Raw genomic sequence first — 21,797 nt, 5'->3', positions numbered from 1 at the left:
AAAATCAAGTGCTCTTAATTATGAACATATTTCAGAGACTAAGGACAAAGAAGGACGGTTTGTAAAAATCACAGGAAGAATAGAAGGTACAGAAATAACATTGCTGAATGTTTATGCTCCTCCAGGTTGTGAATGGTTATTTTATAGACACATTTTTGACCTAATGGTCAGTTCTCAAGGGGTAGTAATTTGTGGAGGGGATTTTAATATTAGATTAAATACTGTATTAGATTCTTCAAGAATAGTTACTCAGAATAAACCTCTGACTCGGAAAATGAATTCATTGATGGAGGAGTTGGGAATTATAGATGTCTGGAGGGAATTACACCCTACTAGTAAAGATTATACACATTACTCTTTCCCTCATTCAGCCTATTCAAGGATAGACTATTTCTTTATCTTTAATACAGATAGACTCAGGATAAAAAACTGTAATATTGCAACAATTGTCGGATCATAGCCCAGTCTCTATGTCTCTAATCCTGGAAAGGAAAATGAGGAAAACACTATGGAGGCTAAACTCACATATACTCAATAACCTGAAAGTAATGGAAAGATTAAGGGGAGAAGTCAAAGAATATCTAGACCTTAATGACACGGGAGAAACAACACCAGTGATCTTATGGGATACATTGAAAGCTGTACTGAGAGGGAAAATTATTTCCATTACCACTCACATGAAAAAAATCAATGCACAAAAATTAGCAGACCTTCAAGGAAAATTAAAACAACTTCAAGTTGTGGATAGCAACAAAATGAATTCAAATCGAAAACAGGAAATTAGGAAATTGCAAAGTGAAACTGACAATATTTATACATTGGAAACTCAAAGAAATTTTCTTTACCTGAGACAAAAGAATTATGAAGTAGGAGGTAAATCAGCTAGATTATTAGCATATAAATTGCGAAAACAACAAGCAGACAATACAATTCATAAAATAAAGAATCCAAAGACAAAGCTTGTGGAGAGTACAATAGGGAAAATTCAAGAGAATTTTGAAACATATTATCGAGAGCTGTACTCCCAACCCCGGGCCCCCAGTGAGCCCTAAATAGACAGTGTATTGAATTTTTTAGATCTACCTAAACTTACAGATTTACAAAATGAAAGTTTATTAGGACCAGTAACTGTCAAAGAACTGAACGTGGCCATCTCTAGGTTAAAGGCTGGAAAGTCCCCGGGTTCTGATGGGTTTACCTCAGAGTGGTACAAGTCCCTGAAGACACAGTTAGCCCCATTACTACTTAACACCTTTAATTGTATCTTGCAGAGAGGAGAAACTCCACCTTCCTGGAGAGAAGTGATTATTTCAGTTATTCCTAAGGAGGGTAAAGATAAACTAAAATGTGGCAATTATCGGCCAATTAGTGTTCTTAATTTAGATTACAAACTATTTACATCTATATTAGCGTGCAGATTGGAAAAGCTTTTACCTGGCCTAATCCACTTAGACCAGACTGGATTTATTCAACAAAGACAAACACAGGACAACATAAGGAGAACTCTGCACATATTAAAACAGGTTAATAAGAACGAGACAGACAATGGTAGTAGGATTGGACCCTGAGAAAGCTTTTGATTCGGTTAGTTGGGCATTCCTATACAGGGTGTTAGGAAGATTCGGCTTTCAAGAAAAGTTTATTAAAGTAATTCAGACTCTATATGACGGCCCGACAGCTTGAATTAAGATAAATGGGGACCTCTCTGACTCCTTCATCTTAGACAGAGGCATTAGACAGGGATGCCCAATTTCTCCTCTCCTTTTTGTGCTATATATTGAACCGCTTGCCCAACTAATAAGACAGAGCGAAATCGTAAAAGGTATCAAGGTGGCAGGGATTGAACAGAAAGTGGCGTTATTCGCAGATGATGTTTTGGTCTATCTGAGTGAACCAGAAAAATCATTTATAGGATTGTTTACACTGTCGGATGACTTTGGGAAAATATCAGGTTATAAAATAAATGTAAAGAAAACGCAGGTTATGTCCCTAAATTATACACCACCCAAAAAATTGCAGGATACATACGATCTTAAGTGGGAAGCTAAATCATTAAAATATTTAGGAATAACCCTGCCGAAGGACCTTTCAACACTGTCACAGGTAAATTATGGGCCATTAATCTCAGAGATAAAAGCAGATGTGCATAGATGGAATCTTATCCCCTTTTTAAGTTTAAATTCAAGGATAAATACTATAAAAATGAATATTCTTCCTCGGTTATTGTATCTTTTCCGTACTTTACCGGTGGAGGTGGATGATAATCAATTCAGGGAATGGGACAAATGGATTTCCCGCTTCATTTGGCAAGGAAAGAAACATAGAATTCGATATAACACCTCACAGTTAGGGAAGGAAGGAGGAGGTATGGTTCTTCCTTGCCTGAGAAATTATTTTTATGCCTCACAGATAACCCCTCTGTTATATTGGTGTAATAGGGAATATAAGGCTAGATGGAAGGAAATAGAATTTGGATTAGTTGACAGTTTTCCTCTACAGGCCTCAATAGCTGACAAAGGATTGATGGCCCAGTTGGAAAAATTTAAAAACAGTTGGATAAATCTTACATTAAAAGTATGGCAGAAGGTGGTTAATTCATGTGGAATTAATAACATGTTAAAACTCTTTAGATGGTGTGCATATGATACCGAATTCCTTCCTAACACAGGAGATAAAAGATTTGAACTATGGATAAAGAAAGGTCTTACAACCTACTTCTCATTTATAGATAAAAGAGTATTACAAAGTTTCCAAATCCTGCAGGACAAACATGGCCTAGAACATAATGACTTTTTTAGGTACCTTCAAGTACGAAACTATGTTAACCAGAGTTGTAGATATACAGACCTATCAACAGTAGAATTAGAATTTTTCAAGATTCTGAATTCGGCTTGCAGTTCAATACCTAGTAAATCAGTTTCTCGAGTATATAATGCACTCTCCCATGCTAAAAATGTAAGTACACTGTATATTAAAGAGAAGTGGGAGAAAGAAGCGGGGTTGGTACTTTCAGAGGAGGCTTGGGGGAAAATCTGCAGCTTTCAATGGTCCTCGACTAATTCTTTGACTTGGAGAGAACATTGTTGGAAAAACATTATAAGTTATTTCAAGACCCCATATCAGAAAAAATATAAAGATACAACCGTGACGTGTTGGAGAAGGTGCGGCTCCAAGGAGGCAAATCATTTTCATATTTTCTGGGATTGCCCTAAATTAAGTCTATATTGGGAAGGTATTCATAGAACATTAGTTAAGGTACTTAGGTCCCAGATACCTCTGAACTTTGAGACGCTCTATTTGGGGCATGTATTGTTTCTTGAACAGAAGGAAGATATAAAGTTGCTGCAGGCCCTCTTAGCGGCAAGTAAGAAATCAATCACTAGAAAGTGGCTAAATCCAATACCACCTACATTAGAAGAATGGCACGAAATTATCTTGGAAATATTTAAAATAGAAAAGTTGACTTACTCCCTGAGAATTCAAAAAGAAAAATTTGATTAAATCTGGAATAAATGGATTGAATATATAACCCCAATGCGAGCAGACTTTAGATGACTCTCCTAATGATTTATACTGCTCTTCTCATCAACACAGTAATATTGCTAACGTAAGCACCCCTAGTCTAAATGTCTTTTTTTTTTGTTTTCTTTTGGAAAAGGGATAAAAAAATGAAAAAATTAAGTAAATAAGTACACAGGGATTGGATAATTATGTCTGCGGGCAGGAGCAAGCATGAAGAAATTAGGATATAAACACCTACAATGGTTGTTACATAGGTTTATATACAACATTTTGGACCAGTGGAAATGGTCCAGAAGAGTTATATGGAAACTATTATTACCATTTTCCTTAACAACTAATACCATTACTTAGCCTAGTAGATTAGAATTTCCATAGTACATAATTATCTATTTAAGTGTCTAATTTCCTTTTATATCATCTCAATGTGTACTTAATGTATAAATATAGTTTTTTACATATAAAAAATGGAAAAGGTTATGTGTGTGAAAAAAGTACATGATATTTGTGAATTCCTTATCCAAATAAAAATAAAATTTAAAAAAAAGGAATTCATTGCCACAGACAGCTGAAGGCACTGATTGTATTTAAACCAGGGGCTAATAGGTTCTTGATTAGTAAGAGCATCAAAGGTCATAGGGAGAAGGCAGGAGAATGAGTTGAGAGGGAAAATAAATTAGCTGTGGTCAAATGGTGGAGCAAACTTGATGGGCCAAATTACCTAATTTTGCTACGGCTTATAGTCCACCGCTGCTGGCCAACATGGAGCTCAGAAATGCCTTCACAGTTAGAAGGTCAAACACCATCCCTGATCTCATACCCCAGGCAGCAGGCACTCACCCACCCCTCTCATTCTCACAGCCTTGATTTTGTCAGAGCCAGTTTCCTTACTTAGCATATTGGACCAGGACAGCAGATTAGGACTTAGACATCCCTACTGCTCCAACAAGAGGAATGGAAGTTTCTCTTCTGCTCCTCTTTCCACCTACTCCGTTCCCATCCTGCTCTCTCCAGATCAATCCGAATGCTTCCTGCTCCCCTCCAATACTCTCTTCCAACAGCAACTCTCCTCTCTCTCCCTTAACCACTTGTTCTTTTTCTTCTCCTCACCCCACTCCCTGATATCACCCTTCCTTTTCCTCTCACTTCTCTACATTGGGAGGGGCAGAATCTAGCTATTCTTATCCCACAGAATTATCTGGCGAGCTGAACAATTCCACCATTTTATTTTATGTTGATTGTCTAGTTTGGCAACTTCAAATCTTGTCAGCCGATCCCAAACTCAAAATAGATCCAAAATTTACTTCTTATGACTAAGGCTGCATACCAGTGATTTCAAACACAGCATAATTTGGCTGAGAAGACCTGTGGGGGTAACATAGCTCGATATCTTGTTTCTTTTGAACAATTATAGCCAGAGTCACACACTTTATAGCCAGAGTCAGTAAAAGACTAAATTTCTCCACAAGATACACAAGAATTAACACCTTGCCAAGCAGCTCCAGCAATATATCAAAACATAACAAGCACCTATTAGTTCCAAAAATCCTAGCTGATTAACTTGATTTTTACTTATTTAGAGATACAGCATGGTAGCAGATCCCTCCAGCTCAACGAGCTCGCAGTGCCCAATTATACCCAGGTAACAATTAAGCTATTAATCCATGTCTTTGGGACGTGAAGGGAAACCAGATCACCCGGAGGAAACCTACTTGGTCACAGGCAGAATGTACAAACTCCTTACAGACAGTGGTGGGAATTGAACCCATGCTGCTGGCACTGTAAAGCATTACGCCAACCATTACACCACCGCAAATTTGGCTATTGTTCCATTATCAAAATAAGTTTCATTGACATTTGCCCCAAGGTGCAGTACCATATTAAAGTATCTGTCCTGGGACCAGCACGCAAGTCTCATTACAAAGGCGGTACAGTAGCGCCTTTACTTTCTTAGTAGTTTCTGAAATTTAGATTCATAATGTGATCTAAAACTTTGACAATTTTCAGTAGATGACAGTGGACAGTATCCTGACTGATAGCATCACAGCATGGTACAGAAACACTAATGCTCAGGAACAGAAAAGTCTACAGAAAGTGGTGGACACAGCTCAGTCTATCACAGGCAAAGCACTCCCCACCACTGAATACATTTACAAGCAGTGCTGCCACAAGGAAGCATCATCCATCATCAAGGACCCTCACCATCCAGGCCATGTTCTCTTCTTGCTACTACAATCAGTCAGGCAGAACAAAAGCCTTAGGTCCCACACCACCACGTTCAGGAACAGTTGTTACCCTTCATTCATCAGACTCCTGAACCAGTGTGGATAACTTCACTCACCTCAACATTGAACTGATTCCACAACCTACAGACTCACTTTCAAGGCCTCTACAACTCATTCTCAGTATTATTTATTTTTTAAATTTTCAAAATTTGTCTATTGCACGTTGAAGTTGGCTTTGTTTATTTATAAATTGTATTTCTTTATTTTCCCATAAATCAATTGTAAGCGAATGAGGGGACTCCAAGTCAGGCTGAAACACAGAGGAACAAGACCCTCAACCCAGCATCTTGAAGGCAAATGTGCAGTCACTGGAGAACAAAATTGAGGACCTGAAGGTAAGATTACCATATTGAAGTGACATCAGGGACTGTTGAGTTCTGTGTTTAACTGTGACATGGCTTACTCCCAGCACACCACATATGGTGATCCGACCCAAAGGCTTCTCGATTCACAGAATGGACCAAACTGGTGTTTCAGAAAAGGCAAAAAGTAGTGCTCCAATGTGGCGGTTTGTCGAAGTCGTGCTCCCGACCTTCAACAGCTAACAATCAAATACCATCCATTCTATTTACCTAGGCAGGTCTCACCTGTGATCACCAGACTTTACGTATCACCAGTGGCCAACTATAATCAAGCATACTGAATGATGTTGTCACCAAAAAAGAAACAGTCCACCCCGATACATTTCAAACCATAGTTCAAGACTTCAACCAGGCTTGTTTGAAGAAATTATTGCCCAATTACTATCAGCATATAACCTGTAGCATCAGAAGTTCCAACACACTAGACCACTGTTATACTAAGATAAGGAATGCCCAGACTGCATTTCAGTAAATCTGATCATATGGCTGTCCTTCTACACGCATACAGGCAGAGGTTAAAAGAGCAAAGCTCCACAGATTAGGACAACAAAGAGGTGGTCGCAGGAGGCACAGCAGCACTACGAGATTGCTTCCAGTAGGTGGACTGGGCCCAGTTCAAGGACTCATCTGTTGATCTAAATGAATACACTATAGTTGTCACGGACTTTATAAGAACAGTTGTAGACAAGTGTGTACGCACAAAATCATTCAAAGACTTCCCCAAGAAGAATCCCTGGATAAACCAAAAAAATCTACAATCTGCTGAGGGCCAAAATCAGAGGCATTCAACTCTAACAAGCAAGATATTTACAAGAGGTCCAGATATGACCTCCAGAAAGCCATCTCATGGGTGGTGGCAATTCCGGACTAAACTTCAATCAACAAAGGATCACATCTCTTATGAAGTTAAATCAAGCGACAAAGGCAACAACAGGGCTTCGCTTATCAGTGAGCCCAATGCTTCTATGCTCACTTTGACCGTCAAAACATGGGGGAACCATCTCAAACTCCCACAGCCCCAATGATCCTGCAATTTCAGGATGAGGCTGACGTGTAAGCATCTTTCAGGAGGGTGAACCCACGAAAAGCATCTGGCTCAGATGGAGTACCTGGCTAAATACTAAATACCTGTGTTGATCAACTGGCTGGAGTGCTCACTGAAATCTTTAACTTCTCACTTCAATTGGTACCTCCCTCCTGAGGTACCCACCTGCTTCAAGCAGGCTCCACTTAATGCCGGTGCCCAGGAAGAACATGGTAATCTGCCTCAATGACTATTGCCCAGTAGCTCTAGCGTCTTCTGCAATTAAGTGTTTTGAGAAGTTGGTGATGAATCATGTCAATCTGAGAAGAAACTTGGATCCACTCCATTTGCCTACCAGAGCAACAGGTCCACAACAGATGCCATCTCATTGACCCTGGAACATCTGGACAGCAATAATGCATACATCAGAATGCTCTTTGTTGAATACAGCTCACCATTCAATACCATCATCCCCTCAAAATGAATCAATAAACTTCAAGACCTTGGCCTCAAAACCACCTTGTGTAACTATATCTTCAATTTTCTCACTTGCATACCCTAGTCCATTTAGATTGGCAACATCATCTCCTCCATGATCACCATCAGCACAGGTGCATCACCAAGTTGTGTGCTTAGACCCCCTACTCTACTTGCTTTACACTTCTGACTGTATGACTAAGGACAGTTCCAATACCATATTCAAGTTTGCTGACAACACCACTGTCATAGACTAAATCAAAGGTGGTGACAAATCAGGACATAGGAGAGAAATTGAAAATCTAGCTGAGTGGTGCCATAATGATATCCTCTTACTCAACATCAGCAAGACCAAGAAGCTGATAATTGACTGCAGGAGGAAATCAAATGTCCTTGAGCCACTCCTCACCAAAGGATCTGAGGTAGAGAGCATCAGCAACTTTAAATTCCGCAGTGTTATTATTTCGGAGGACTTGTCCTGGGCCCAGTACACAAGTGCAGTTACGGAGAAAGCACAGCAGTGACTACTTCCTTAGGGGTTTGCGAATGTTTAGCATGATATCTAAAACCTTGACAAGCTTCTATAGATGTGCAGCAGAGAGTATATTGACTGGCTGCATCACAGCCTGGTATGGAAACATCAATGCCCTTGAACGGAGAATTCTACAAATAGTGCATACGGCCCAGTCCATCACAGGTAAAACCCTTCCCTTCACTGAGCACATCTACATGAAGTGCTGTCATAGGAAAGCAGCATCCGTCATCAGGGATCCCACCAGCCAGTTCATGCTCTCTCACTGCTGCCATCAGGAAGGTGGTACAGGAGCCTCAGGACTCACACCACCTGGTCCAGGAACAGTTACTGCCTTCAACAATCAGGCTCTTGAACCAAAGGCAATGTCTTCATTTGCCTCATCACTGAAATGATCCCAGAACCTATGGACTCACTTTTAAAAACACCTTCATTCCATATTCTCAATATTTATGGCTTATTTATTATTTCTTTTTTATATTTGCACAGTTATATTTTGTACACTGGTTAAACACCCAGTTGGTATGGCCTTTCATTGATTCTATTGTGGTTATTATTCTATGATGGATTTAGCCTGCAAGAAAATAAATCTCAAGGTTGTATATGCTAACGTACAAGTACTGTGATAATAAATTTACTTTGATTTTGAAGTGTTAAGTGGGAATTTAATGCAACATTGACATCCATTTCCAATGCAACGGCATAAAAAAAGGAGTGTCTATTGGAAGTCAAATCTAATCATCTAATTGACAAACTTTCACTCAATAGGAAAACTTTAATATGTTTATCTTAATTTCAAATAACATAACATTACAAAAATAAAGTCCCAACTAAAACTCTATTACGGGTCAGATATATTTCTGTTCTTATGTGGTGACCCACTTTCTAGCACACACGAACCGGCGCGCGTCGGCAGAGAGGCCCGCCCCAAAAAGGGCGCCAGGCCATCTTCACCAGCAGGGGGAAAATCCCGCGCGCGGGAAGGGTCTGCGACTATGCATTCCCCACAGCAGTCCCGCTCGGGGAGGGAGGGAACGGGAAGGCTTTAAAGGAGGCTGCGAAATTTGAATAAACCTCTTTTATCACAACTCCAGCTCACCAACTACGTATCGTTATTCTAGCGCTGTGTGTAGCCGCTGATGGCTATGGCGGCTGGCCATCAGGACAGCCTCCTGCATGTCTGGGACAAGCAGTCGGGATGCCACTTTTTGGTTGACACCAGAGCGGAGATCAGCGTTTTACCTCCAATGAGTTACGACACCCGCAACAGAGAACTGGGACCCACCCTGAGGGCTACAAATGGCAGCACAATATGGACCTACCGCACCCGCACAGTGCAGCTACAGTTCTGCTCCAGCCGGTTCACGTGGGACTTCACACTGGCCGCCGTGGCCCAACCACTCCTGGGGGCAGATTTTCTGCGAGCCCACAGCCTGCTGGTTGACCTTCAAGGGAAGCGATTAGTCCACGCCAAGACTTTTCAAACGTTCTCCTTGGGTGAAGCCAAGTTGCCAGACGCACACCTGGACTCCATCACGTTGTCCAACGATGAATTCACCAGGGTCCTGGCGGATTTCCCATCAGTTCTGACACCGCAGTTCACGGCAGCCATGCCCAGACAAGGAGTACAGCACCACATCCTGACCCAGGGACCACCCCTCCACGCCCGTGCTCGAAGGCTTCCCCTGGACAAGCTCCGACTGGCGAAGGAGGAGTTCAAGAAGATGGAGGAATTGGAGATCATATGACGGTGCAACAGCCCATGGGCCTCCCCCCTGCACGTGGTGCCCAAGGCAACGGGGTGCTGGAGACCATGCGGCAGCTACTGCAGATTGAAAGAGGCTACAACGCCAGACCGCTACCCTGTGCCGCACATTCAAGACTTCGCAGCAAACCTACACGGCGCAAGGATCTTTTCCAAAGTAGACCTCGTCCGGGGATACCATCAAATCCTGGTACATCCGGACGACATCCCCAAAACAGCACTCATCACTCCGTTCGGCCTTTTCGAATTCCTCCGAATGCTGTCCGGCCTAAAGAATGCCGCACAGACATTCCAGTGGCTAATGGACGCAGTGGGATGCGACCTGGACTTTGCATTCATCTATTTGAACGACATCCTCATAGCCAGCAGTAGTCATCAGGAGCATCTGTCCCACCTCCGTCAACTCTACTACCGACTGAGCGAATTCGGCCTTACAATCAACCCGGCCAAATGCCAGTTCGGACTCGACACCATCGACTTCCTGGGCCACAGGATTTCTAAAGACGGGGCAACCCCTCTGCCTGCCAAGGTAGACGCGGTCTGCCACTTCCCCCGACCCAACACAATCAAAGGCCTGCAGGAATTCGTGGGTATGGTGAATTTCTACTACCGTTTCCTCCCCTCAGCAGCCCGAATCATGCGCCTCCTGTTCACCCTGATGTCGGGTAAGGGCAAGGACATTACCTGGGACGAAGAGGCCGCAGCCGCTTTCGTTAAAACCAAAGAAACCTTGACAAATGCCGCGATGCTAGGGCACCCCAGAACGGATGTTCCTACTGCCCTCACGGTGGACCGACTCAAACCAGCCCATGTGGACTTGGCGCAGCCGGTCTGGGCTCAGGCACCGCAGAGGCAGAACTCTGAAACAGAGGCCAATCCAAACTGTGGACATTGGGGGATGTATCGCCAGTTCTGGGGGGGGGGGGAGGGGAGGGTTATGTGGCGACCCACTTTCTAGCACACATGAACCGGCCCACACCAGCAGAGAGGCCGGCCCCAAAAAGGGCGCCAGGCCATCTTCACCAGCAGGGGGAGAATCCCGCACGCGGGAAGGGTCTGCGAATACGCATTCCCCACAGCAGTCCTGCCCGGGGAGGGCGGGAACGGGAAGGCTTTAAAGGAGGCCGCAAAATTTGAATGAACCTCTTTTATCGCAACTCCAACTCACCGACTACGTGTCGTTATTCTAGCGCTGTGTGTAGCACACCGCAACACTTACATAAATATTCTATTAACTAAAAGTGTAAGTATGCTTTGCTATTCAAACCTGAAAGGAAAGAGAGATTCAGGAAAAAAGGATTTATCTAACTCTTTGAAACTAGCTCCTTCAGTCAAACAATATTCAGATATTGAAAGTAATTGGTGTCACATCTCAGTAAAAGATAATTCACTCAAGAAGTTTAAGCAAAGCTGATCCAATAATATATCTTGCAGGCCTTTCTATTCTGATTTTTGCATTCACCTTTTCTTGAAATTGATTAGTAGCCTAATTAAAACATCATATTAAAATATACAAAGGCATCTTTTAGAGTGAATTTCATTAATAGGCTGCCTGCAATAACATTAGGTAAATTAAAATATACAGTGTTACTTAGAACAAACAATAAGGGAAAGCTGTCACACAGACCAAATTAGTTAAGCTGTAGACATGTATTTGATTAAAGGCAGTTCTCAAAGGAACAGAAGCTTATTCAAAATGTGCTTACCCGATTTATTCCTGCATTGTCCAAAATAACTTTCACCAACTTCTTTACAAGTTCCTCTACCCTCTTGACACACTGCTCAAGGACAGGCAATGGCAATTTACCATCTTGCATTACGCTGACAAGGCACTCGGTTGCTTGCATCAGCATAGAAGGTGGAGGTATAGATTTGGGGTTTGTACAGAAAACTAGCAAACTCTCAGCAAAATGCGACACTGAGTCTATTACTATTGAGTAGTCAATAGCTAAAGTCAATGTTTCTGCTGTTGGAGTTCTATCAGCTGCAATCTTCCTCATGCGTATTAAACTCTGTAAAAACTGAGTGTGAAAATTAAGCATTTTCTTAACCACTTGTAATTCATCCCCTCTGGCAGCATCTGATGCAGCAGGGAGCAATATGGAATTAACTAATGGCAATGTTTCTTCACTGGTTGATGAATAAGAACCAACAATTTTCAATCTGCAGTTTGTTAATAGGTCCTGCGTATCTGATCCTTGACCATTAGATACATCACAACCAGAATCCTCTAGAACAGCAGACTCATTTATAAAGCTCACGGGATCTTGAGTTGGAAATTCTAGGCAGGTAGGAGAGTTGGCTCCTGGAAAATTAAACAAATTTTGAAGTCAAATATTGGTTAAAAATATATATTTTATAATAATATGACATCTCTACTCCAATTACGTTGTATTTAATAATGAAGTCTAAGCTACAATACATTACATGGAAACATTTCAGTGCATATAAATTTCCTTTGAAAGGTAACTTGTCCTATGGCATGTGGCTTAAAGGTGTTGATCATAATTTGTACTTTTTGATAAATGTAACCCTTTATTACCCGGTAAAAACAAAATATTCTACCGTTTAGCTTATGATCTGTCAAATGTTCTTACTTGAGGTGGTGATATACAACAAAAGGCAGGCAGGGCAAATCTAGCTCTTCATTATTCACCAAATTCATGATACAGATTATTACATTTAAAACCAGAGTCCAATGATACCATTATATGACCTATTAAACCAAGAGTGATACTTCAGCTAGGTTTGATCTTTTGGAATAGTGGCAATAAAATGTATTGTTGATTAAATAAGTTAAATTAATCTTGTTTTATGAAGGCAGGACAGATCATTTGTCATATATAGAAATTTGTCATAAAAATGATGTTTTGATGTACAAATTGTATACTTAGAAACTGGGTCACAGAGCATTTCTTCCTCAGTGCAATGCAATTCAATATCAATCTACCCAGGAATAAATCATATTTCTAATCAATTCTGGGTGAAATTATGACAACTGCTAAATTGAGTCAGGCAATTCCAGTCAGAGTCCACAATAAATGTTTGACGATTTCCCAACATCATGCACTTAATGACATCAATTGTGCAATCCATAATTAAAGCTTTCCTTACACAAACTGAAACTTTAACAGTTTAGCAGCTACAACTAAACAAAGTGCTAAATATGCTGCCTTCTACATTCAGATCCTGTGTAACAGGACACTTTGATTTCAAGTGTGCCTAGACTGTTTCAAAACTCACTGGAGACCACTTAAACATCTCCCAGAGTGCTAAGATTGCACTCAAACTAATAAATAGTGCTTTCCAAAGAACTTAATTTCTGAGTAATGTAACGGTGCCTCAGTGATTATACTGCAAGCATCACTGTGTGGAAGCTTCAAACTACATGTTCTGTTGATTGGGGCATGGTTGACTCCCCAGAGAAGGCACAGCAGGTATCTTCATATCCATTGGATTTGGCAGGACTGCAAGTTTCAAATGTCCTTAAGGGTTTTACTTAAAACCATTGAGCTCTTCCTGAGCAAAAAGGACTTCTTTTCCATCAGAATCCAAGATTTTGTTAAGAAGCTTTAGTAAGGGAAAAATATCACATGGCAATAATTTCAAGTTTCAGTCAGCAATGAAAAGGCTATCTTAGAACCTAAAAAATTATGAGCAGGAGTAAGCCATCAGGCCCTTCAAGCCTGCCCTGCCATTTACAAACGTAATATGATCTTGCTTGCTAATGCTGACCTCCAAGAGGATCATAACCTTGTCGTAGGGTTTGTAGGCTTGCATGTTTTAATGATCCAGAGAGCTATGTTGGCTGGAGTCAGGGTCTTGTGTTTTGGCTCTTGGTAGGGTCACCCATGCCACACAGGTCAAAGGGCAGAGGCCTCACTAAGAGTAGTCCGCTGGTCCTCCAGGTTTGAGGGTTCATCTCAGGGCTAGCAACCTTGACTGGTAAAACAACATTGTTACAGAAACAGCAATGAAGAAACCTTCTCTATCTGTGTGCGACTGTATGGACAGACAGAGATGGAAGACCTCCATTACTACCCTAAACACCAGCGATGTAACGGGCAATAAGGAAGTTAATGCTGATTCCAGCTCCTCTTCTACGCTATTTCTGCATACCCCTCTATTCCTCCATCCTTCAAATATTCATTTATTTCCATTTTAAATACTTCTGAAAATTCAGCATTACACCACCCACTGGGACACTGAATTCCAAAGATTCACCACGCTCTAGGAAGAAATTTCTACACATCAGTTTTAAAAGACCAGCTCCCTGTCTTGAAGTTATGGCCCCTTGCTCAAGAGTCTTCCACCAGTGAAATTTCTGACACTTACCCTGTCAAGACCTCTTGGTATTTTGTTTGATTATGGTCAGCTCTCATTCTTCTAAAGTCCAAGGAATACAGGACCAAAATATTTACTCTCTCTTTGTTGAATAACTCTCCATTCCAGGAATTAGCCTGCTGAATCCCCTTTGTACTTCCTTCAATATTGCTAAACATATTTTTAAGCAAGGGGACCACAACTGTATGTAGCTTTCCAGATGAGGCTTCAACACCCTGTACAATTGCAACCAAACTTCTGCTTTTAAACTTCAACCTCTTTGTGTTGTGCATTTAATATTTTAGCATTTCAGTAATATTGTAAGCATTGTTTAAGAATTCTTTCTCAATTAAATCATTTATCATGGATTATATGTAAAATACGTGAATTGCATATGTCATGGCACCATTATGTGATATCTGGGCGCTTCACTTAAAATAAAAAATGAAGTAAGACTCACATTTTGGAATCCCATTTGGAATTACAAAACATAACACTTTGCAGTAAAGGCCAAAATGTGCCTACCTTCCTAACTACTCATTGGACTTGCCGGCTAATATTTTGTGATTATGGTACTAGAACTGCCTTTCAATTTCTCTTACTGAACTGCATGACCTCACACTTCCATCTATTAGTGAGATTACTGTAAGGGTGTTGGGTGGGGTGGGGGTGGGGATTCAGGTCAGGCAGCATCCATGGAAGTGAATACACAGTTGACGTTTCAGGCTGAAATAGATACCGACCTGCTGAGCTCCTCCAGCATTGTGTGTGTTGCTTTGGACTTCCAGCATTTGCAGAATTTCTCATGGTTTTAAATCTCATTTGTCTGTCTTTTACTCACTCAATCTATATCCTGTGGCAAAACGACAGTTCACAACATGTCCTTTCATCCATTTTTGGGTCAAATTTGGAAACCTTACATTCATTGTTTCCCTCCTTCAGTTAATTAATGCAAATAGCTAATAATTGCAGGTCAAGAACTCATCCCTGCAGTATTCCACTAGTTACTCCTTCCAGCCTCACAAGGACCCATTTATTCCAAATCTCTGATTTCTTGAGATCGGCAATTTTCAATCATCAAACTGAGTCAGAATCCTTCAAAGTAGTTGAATAATCCAAGATGCATGACCAGCAAGTACAGATAGAAACTATGATGCATAACCAAGATTTATCTTCACACCAAATGCTCATATTTACACATTGCTGGATAAGGAATCAATTTTGATTTAGAGAATTTGACGTATAGTACTGAAATTAAGCTATAACATACAGCACTAAAGAGATGCTGCAGCTTGATCACATCCTACAGACACTTCACAGAGTTCCACCTTCAAAGGTATATTGGTAGGACATTTACCACAGCAATTTCAAGATTCTTTTGTCTAAAAATTCAATCACACAGTGTCATGGTTTGTGATTTTCACAATTCCATTTTAAGGAGAATCAATTGGAAGAAATGTCGGTTAATTACAGTAAGTTCGATGAAGTTTATGATTTTCTAATTGAGGCCTCTGTGCAACTGAGGAGTCTAGGTTAACAGAGCAATGTCTGAAAGCACGCCTTGTAACCACTTCTGTCATGGTCTATAGACACTGCTGGCTATTCTCGGAGAACCAGGGTGCATAAACCAAGGTCCAGGCTGCGGTGTCCATTAGAGGCTGACCATGACAGGTAGGTCCCCTTTAACTACACACAGAACCACTGACCTGAACTCTGCTCCTCTCAAAGGATAACCCAGCCTAACCACCTCTGCTACAGCCAGAAATGTGAAATGTGTGTAGGAAAGGCCTGTGATCTTGAAGGATTTATTTTGTTGCATACAGCCTCATGAGCTTTTGCACGTTTCTGCAGTGGGCCCACAAACATTTGCTAGTCTGCCATGTTTCAACTGATAATGCCCCAAAACATACTTCATATAGTTTCACAGAATGGATGCAGCACAGGAGAAACCATTCAACCCATCACATTCGTGTTAGCTCTCCACTAGATGGATTCTCACATTTCATGTACTGGTCCTTCCCCTTGCACCATATACTGTATTTATCCAATTCCTTCTTGAAGCCAATGACACCAATCTCCATCACATCTGCAGGATGCTATTCTTAATTCTCATACCTTTTGTTTTATATCTGTGATTTCCGGTCCTCCACCAGAAAAACAACCTCCCACTGTTCACACACCATGGTTGACAGCTTATCTAGAAGGAAAGCTCTTATCTCAAATCTCTGCTGCCTTTCAGCTACACCCACTCATGGGGAAGGCTTCGGAAATAAATCCCACTCCTTTGTATTTATCAGCAGCGTAGGGAGGGGAAGCCTGCTGCATGGGCAACAGTTTGCTCTTTATATCATACTGCCCTGGCCTGCATATCATGTAGAAAGTTAGGATGCAATATCCGTGATCGACCTCGACTAATGGAGGGCGTCCAAGCAGTTAACGTAACACTATTACAGCACCTGTGAATGGGGTTTAATTCTGCTGCTGTGACCTCATGGGTTTCCCCCACGTGCTCCGGTTTCCTCCCACAAAGATGCACGGGTTAATTGGTCATATGGAGACAGAAGGGCCTGTTACTGTGCTACATCTCCTAAAAAAAAGCTTTAGCTACTTTCGTACTCTCTCCCTCTGTAATTGTGACTGCCTTATGTACTATTTTCTTAACTTATCCAGCCACTTCCAATGATTTGTCTACCTCCTAGCCTCTGCTCCTGCAACCGTTTTAGTACCGTATCCAGGCTTTTAAATGTTAATCTCTGGTTCAATGGTTTATATGTTGCTTGTGCAATTTGATAATGAACAAAGTGTCTATGCACTTGTTCGCTCACAAAAAAATGAAACGTGAATACTACAAATGATCTTGAAAAAATGATGGAATTGTAATGGACTTGATTGTAGACTGTTCCGCAAACAAGAATTTAATTAGGAGTACAACATGTAGCTTGGCCTGAGGGAAGTGGTTTCCCAATGATTTCTTAGAGTGTTATGTTATTATCAGAGAGTTAATGTTACTTAAGAGATTAAAAGCTAACACATCACCAATGAGTAGCATCATCACAAGGAAGACATAATTGAAGGAATGCCATTGTTCTGCTAGGTTAAACATTATTGAAACATCATTGAATACTAAATCCTCATCATCTTATAAAATAGACAAAGCACATTGAAAGAAATGAATAATAAAAACACACATGAAAACAACTCACGAATGAAACATGAAATTCTTAAGAGTTCAAAACACTGTGACCAAGGTCAAAAGTGCCATTGATAGCTGGGCTGAAAGCATTGTTGCTGAGTACACCAATTAAAAAAACCCCCAGGGTCAACATTTCAAGTTATGATTTTTTTTAACTTAACCCAACATTTGCTGAAATGATTTGCACCCACTGTCTCTCCCATTCTGTTGCTTTCCTCCCACTCCTCCAGCCCTAATCTATGCTAATTTTCCCATCTTTTTCAACAATATCTATAATGCATTTCTCCATTAAAAATATACATTGGTTTATAAAGAACAAAAGCTTCCATAATTCCGTATGGTAGAACACAGGACAATGTAACTTAATGCATTTAGAAACATAGAAAACCTACAGCACAATACAAGCACTTCGGCCCACAAAGTTGTGCCATATCCCTATCTTAGAAATTACTAGGGTTACCCGTAGCCCTCTATTTTACTAAACTCCATGTACCTATCCAAAAGTCTCTTAAAAGACCCTATCGTATCTGCCTCCACCACCGCTGCCAGCAGCCCATTCGACGCACTCACCACTCTCTGCGTAAAAAACTTACCCCTGACACCTCCGCTGTACCTACTCCCAAGTACCTTAAACCTGTGCCCTCTTGTGGCAGCCATTTCAGCCCTGGGAAAAAGTCTCTGACTATCCACATGATCAATGCCTCTCATCATCTTGTACACCTCTATCAGATCACCTCTCATCCTCCAACGCTCCAGGGAGAAAAGGCCGAGTACACTCAACCTGTTCTCATAAGGCATGCTCCCCAATCCAGGCAACATCCTTGTAAATCTCCTCTGCACCCTTACTATGGTTTCCACATCCTTCCTGTAGTGAGGCGATCAGAACTGAGTACAGTACTCCAAGCGGGGTCTGACCCAGGTCCTATATAGCTGCAACATTACCTCTCGGCTCCTAAATTCAATTCCACGATTGATGAAGGCGTGTGCATCCTGTTCTTACCAACTGGACTATCCATTGCCCCGCTGAGCAATACCTTTCTCATGAATTTTATTCATTTCTCATTTTTAAAGCTGTCGGGTATAAGAATCTGTTCATCATAAAGGTGCAAAATGTTGAATATTCAGTACTAAATAATTTTGAATTTCTTGCAAAAAAAACATTATTTCCCAATTGAAACACATTGAAGATGATGATATTACTTGCATAAAGCATTATGACGTACTTACCAGTGCCATCATTTGACCTTGCTGCAGATTGCATTTGAGTTAGAAATAATTTCTGACGCAGGTGTAATGCTTCAGCTTTCCAAGCTTCAGCCTTTAACTTCCATTCGACTCCCTTCTGACATAAGCTATTAGCCAATTGCTCTGCATATTCTCTGCTGCTTTTTTCTGGGGGCGTGCTGCCAATTATAGCCAGAGCGAGTGCTAGTTTTGATGTTTTTAGGTACCATGGCAGTACATCTTCATTTATTTGCTGTCCTGTCATTAAGGCAAAGGGATATATTCAACAATTTCAGAAATTTAAACGAGAACTGAAATATCAACTTCAAATAATGTTATGAAATTGCATTAAGACTGAATAGTTACTGCCTACTAGGCAAAGCTTATTTAAATTTCAGACAGGGATCCCAGCCTGGTATTTTTAAAATCATGGTTAAGATTAGAGATAATCCATTTCAACATATAAAAATGCACTATTAACATGAAGAAGGTCTTACTCTATCTTGCCATATTTAATTTAAGGCAATGTCATTTCTCCACATACAGAGCACAAATTTTCTATTTTAATAATAGTTAAGCAGTGCTGCACATTGAACAGCTAACACATAGGAATGCATTTCAATGGCCTATGACATCCAAAACTAGTTAGTTGAAAAGTCTACGAGTTCTATAAGTATGCAAAGTTAAAACAAATTGAAAACATTGCTTGCCTTTGGCAATTCAATCCAAACCATTTGTGCATTTTATGACACGCATGATATACATCATTTTATTTCCCTAATGCTGTGTAGGAACTAAAGCTTAAAGTGACTTTAATGAGATTAGGAACACAAACACGAGGAATTCTGCAGATGCTGGAAATTCAAGCAACACACATCAAAGTTGCTGGTGAACACAGCAGGCCAGGCAGCATCTCTAGGAAGAGGTACAGTTGACGTTTCAGGCCGAGACCCTTCGTCAGGACTAACTGAAGGAAGAGTGAGTAAGGGATTTGAAAGTTAGAGGGGGAGGGGGAGATCCAAAATGATAGGAGAAGACAGGAGGGGGAGGGATAGAGCCAAGAGCTGGACAGGTGATTGGCAAAAGGGATATGAGAGGATCATGGGACAGGAGGCCCAGGGAGAAGGAAAAGGGGAAGGGGCGGGGAAAAACCAGAGGATGGGCAAGGGGTATAGTCAGAGGGAGAAAAAGGAGAGTGAGAGAAAGAACGTGTATATATAAATAACGGATGGGGTACGAGGGGGAGGTGAGGCATTAGCGGAAGCAAACAGATCCAATCTGCTTCTAACTTCCACTTGAAAATTTTTCTTGTAACAAAGAGATTACTTTTTAAATTTGCGATTTATTATATGTGGGGGAAAAAAGGGCTTCTTGTAACCTAAAATCACTACAGCTGTGCTTTCTGCACATCAATTAGGTGATTTTCCATTGCATAAAAGTATTTTCAGCTGCTTTTAGCCAGATTCATATTATAAAATTTAATTAAAAAGATATAGGAAAGCACTGATACTGAATAAAGCATTTTTACTCCGCATACACAAATGCTTTTACATAATTTAACTTCAAAGATCACTCTAAAATAAAACTTCATTCACTGATTTCAATGACAAAGCAGCACTTTATTTCTTGCAATGCTCTGTACTTCCAAGGTACAGGCAACTTCCACATTATTCATGCCTGGAAAATCTATCTGCATTGTGATTTTCTGTAAAGTGAAACCTGATTTCCTGTTGAATCTAACTTACAGACACAGACTCATCCCTACATGTTGTTTTACTACTATCAGTAATGATGAGTACCACAGCTGCTGGTTTACCATGGCAGGCCACTTAAGAGATTGCCTTTCAGTTCCTGAAGCAAATTTCTTCAGTTGCTGGCAGCTTAAAATCAAGTATAAGTTTATCACCTAGTCCACTAGAAATGCATATCAAAATGCAGGGAAGTTAATTTAATGATATAACTCACAACAAATAAATGGTCATTTAGGTTTACAACTTGCACTTAGACTTGCTAGCCTTATTTTAGACATCTTGTATGGAAATCTATTGGGAAAAACTACTTGAAACTGAAATGAACCAAACATGCGAAAAAAAAACCTACTTCATTTTCTGCAAAAAAAACAAGCTAAAAACTATAAACAAAATCCATTGATTTTTTTCCAGATTTTGTATTTTTTTAATCTTTCGCCCACACAAAATTCCATTAGAGCAAGGTTTGTGAATTCCGTAAGGGCTAATTTCTTGTAACCTAAGGTGAAATAACCTGTATGTAGGCAAGATAAAGTAGGAAATTTAGAAGTGAAAAGCAAAGAAAAAAATCAATAAAGTATTTAAATGAGTACAAGAACAAGCAATGCTGTAAATATTCTCGTTGGCTTGAGAACATGAAGCAAGCCAACAGGTTAATGACGGGGGGGGGGGGGGCAGTTAGCGATATCGCAAGATTTTAGGGAGATTTGCGAGGTTAAGGGAACAACGAGTGGAAAATACCATTAAAAAAACTATGAGAAATCTCGGAGATCAGAAGTGGCAAAGATTCTTATCAGGAACCCAGAACTGGCAAAGACTCTTTCGCACCCAACTCTGGCAATCCAAGAGCAAAGCAGCACCTTCAGGTGAGTAAAGCATCAAATGCTGGGAATCCACGTAAAGCAATGGACGGCGACAAGAGTCAAAGGAAAGTCGTGATGGAGTGGCGAGGAGGCGACCCCCCGACCCCGCGCTGAGACAACTCCACTCACTCTGGCAGGCCCGGTCCTCACACCTCGCAACCGCCGCCATGGCGACACCAAGCACCCGCTCTCGTGCTCCCACAGCTGGCCAAGGGCCGCCCGCAATGACGTAAGAAGTGTGACGTCACGCCCCTCCGCGCCCTTCGCCGTTCCCGCGGCTGCGGCTGGATGCCGCTTTGATGGACGGTTGCACCGACGGGGCAGCGTCTCAATCCACGTTCACCTCAGGTAATTAGCGTTCGAAGTAACGGGGGTCTCCTCTGGCTTCGCTTCGGCTAGTTGTGTGGCTTGTGGTTATGGAGACCGGTGACCTGAGTGAAGAAAACTACAGAAGACCATTCGGGGCCATTAATGGGAGCTGT

At 41.1% G+C, this 21,797-nt stretch overlaps 1 protein-coding gene across 1 annotated transcript in view; it reads right to left on the bottom strand.

Annotated features, from left to right (window-relative positions):
- mei4 (meiosis-specific, MEI4 homolog (S. cerevisiae)) overlaps positions 1-21,484 on the bottom strand; it is a 285,684-nt gene extending 264,200 nt beyond the window's left edge. Inside the window, exons 1-3 of the mRNA XM_072267155.1 lie at positions 21,445-21,484; positions 18,708-18,962; positions 11,671-12,269 (exon numbers count right to left, since the gene is read on the bottom strand). Coding sequence (XP_072123256.1) covers positions 11,671-12,269; positions 18,708-18,962; positions 21,445-21,484 — 894 coding nt within the window. The remainder of the gene's footprint in view (positions 1-11,670; positions 12,270-18,707; positions 18,963-21,444) is intronic.
- Between the last annotated feature and the right edge of the window lie 313 nt (positions 21,485-21,797).

Source organism: Mobula birostris, chromosome 8 (genome assembly GCF_030028105.1).
Source record: "Mobula birostris isolate sMobBir1 chromosome 8, sMobBir1.hap1, whole genome shotgun sequence".
In the NCBI taxonomy this organism is placed as follows: Eukaryota; Metazoa; Chordata; class Chondrichthyes; order Myliobatiformes; family Myliobatidae; genus Mobula; species Mobula birostris.
The sequence above is the reverse complement of the archived record's forward strand: the minus strand, read 5'-3'. Positions and strand labels throughout refer to the sequence as shown.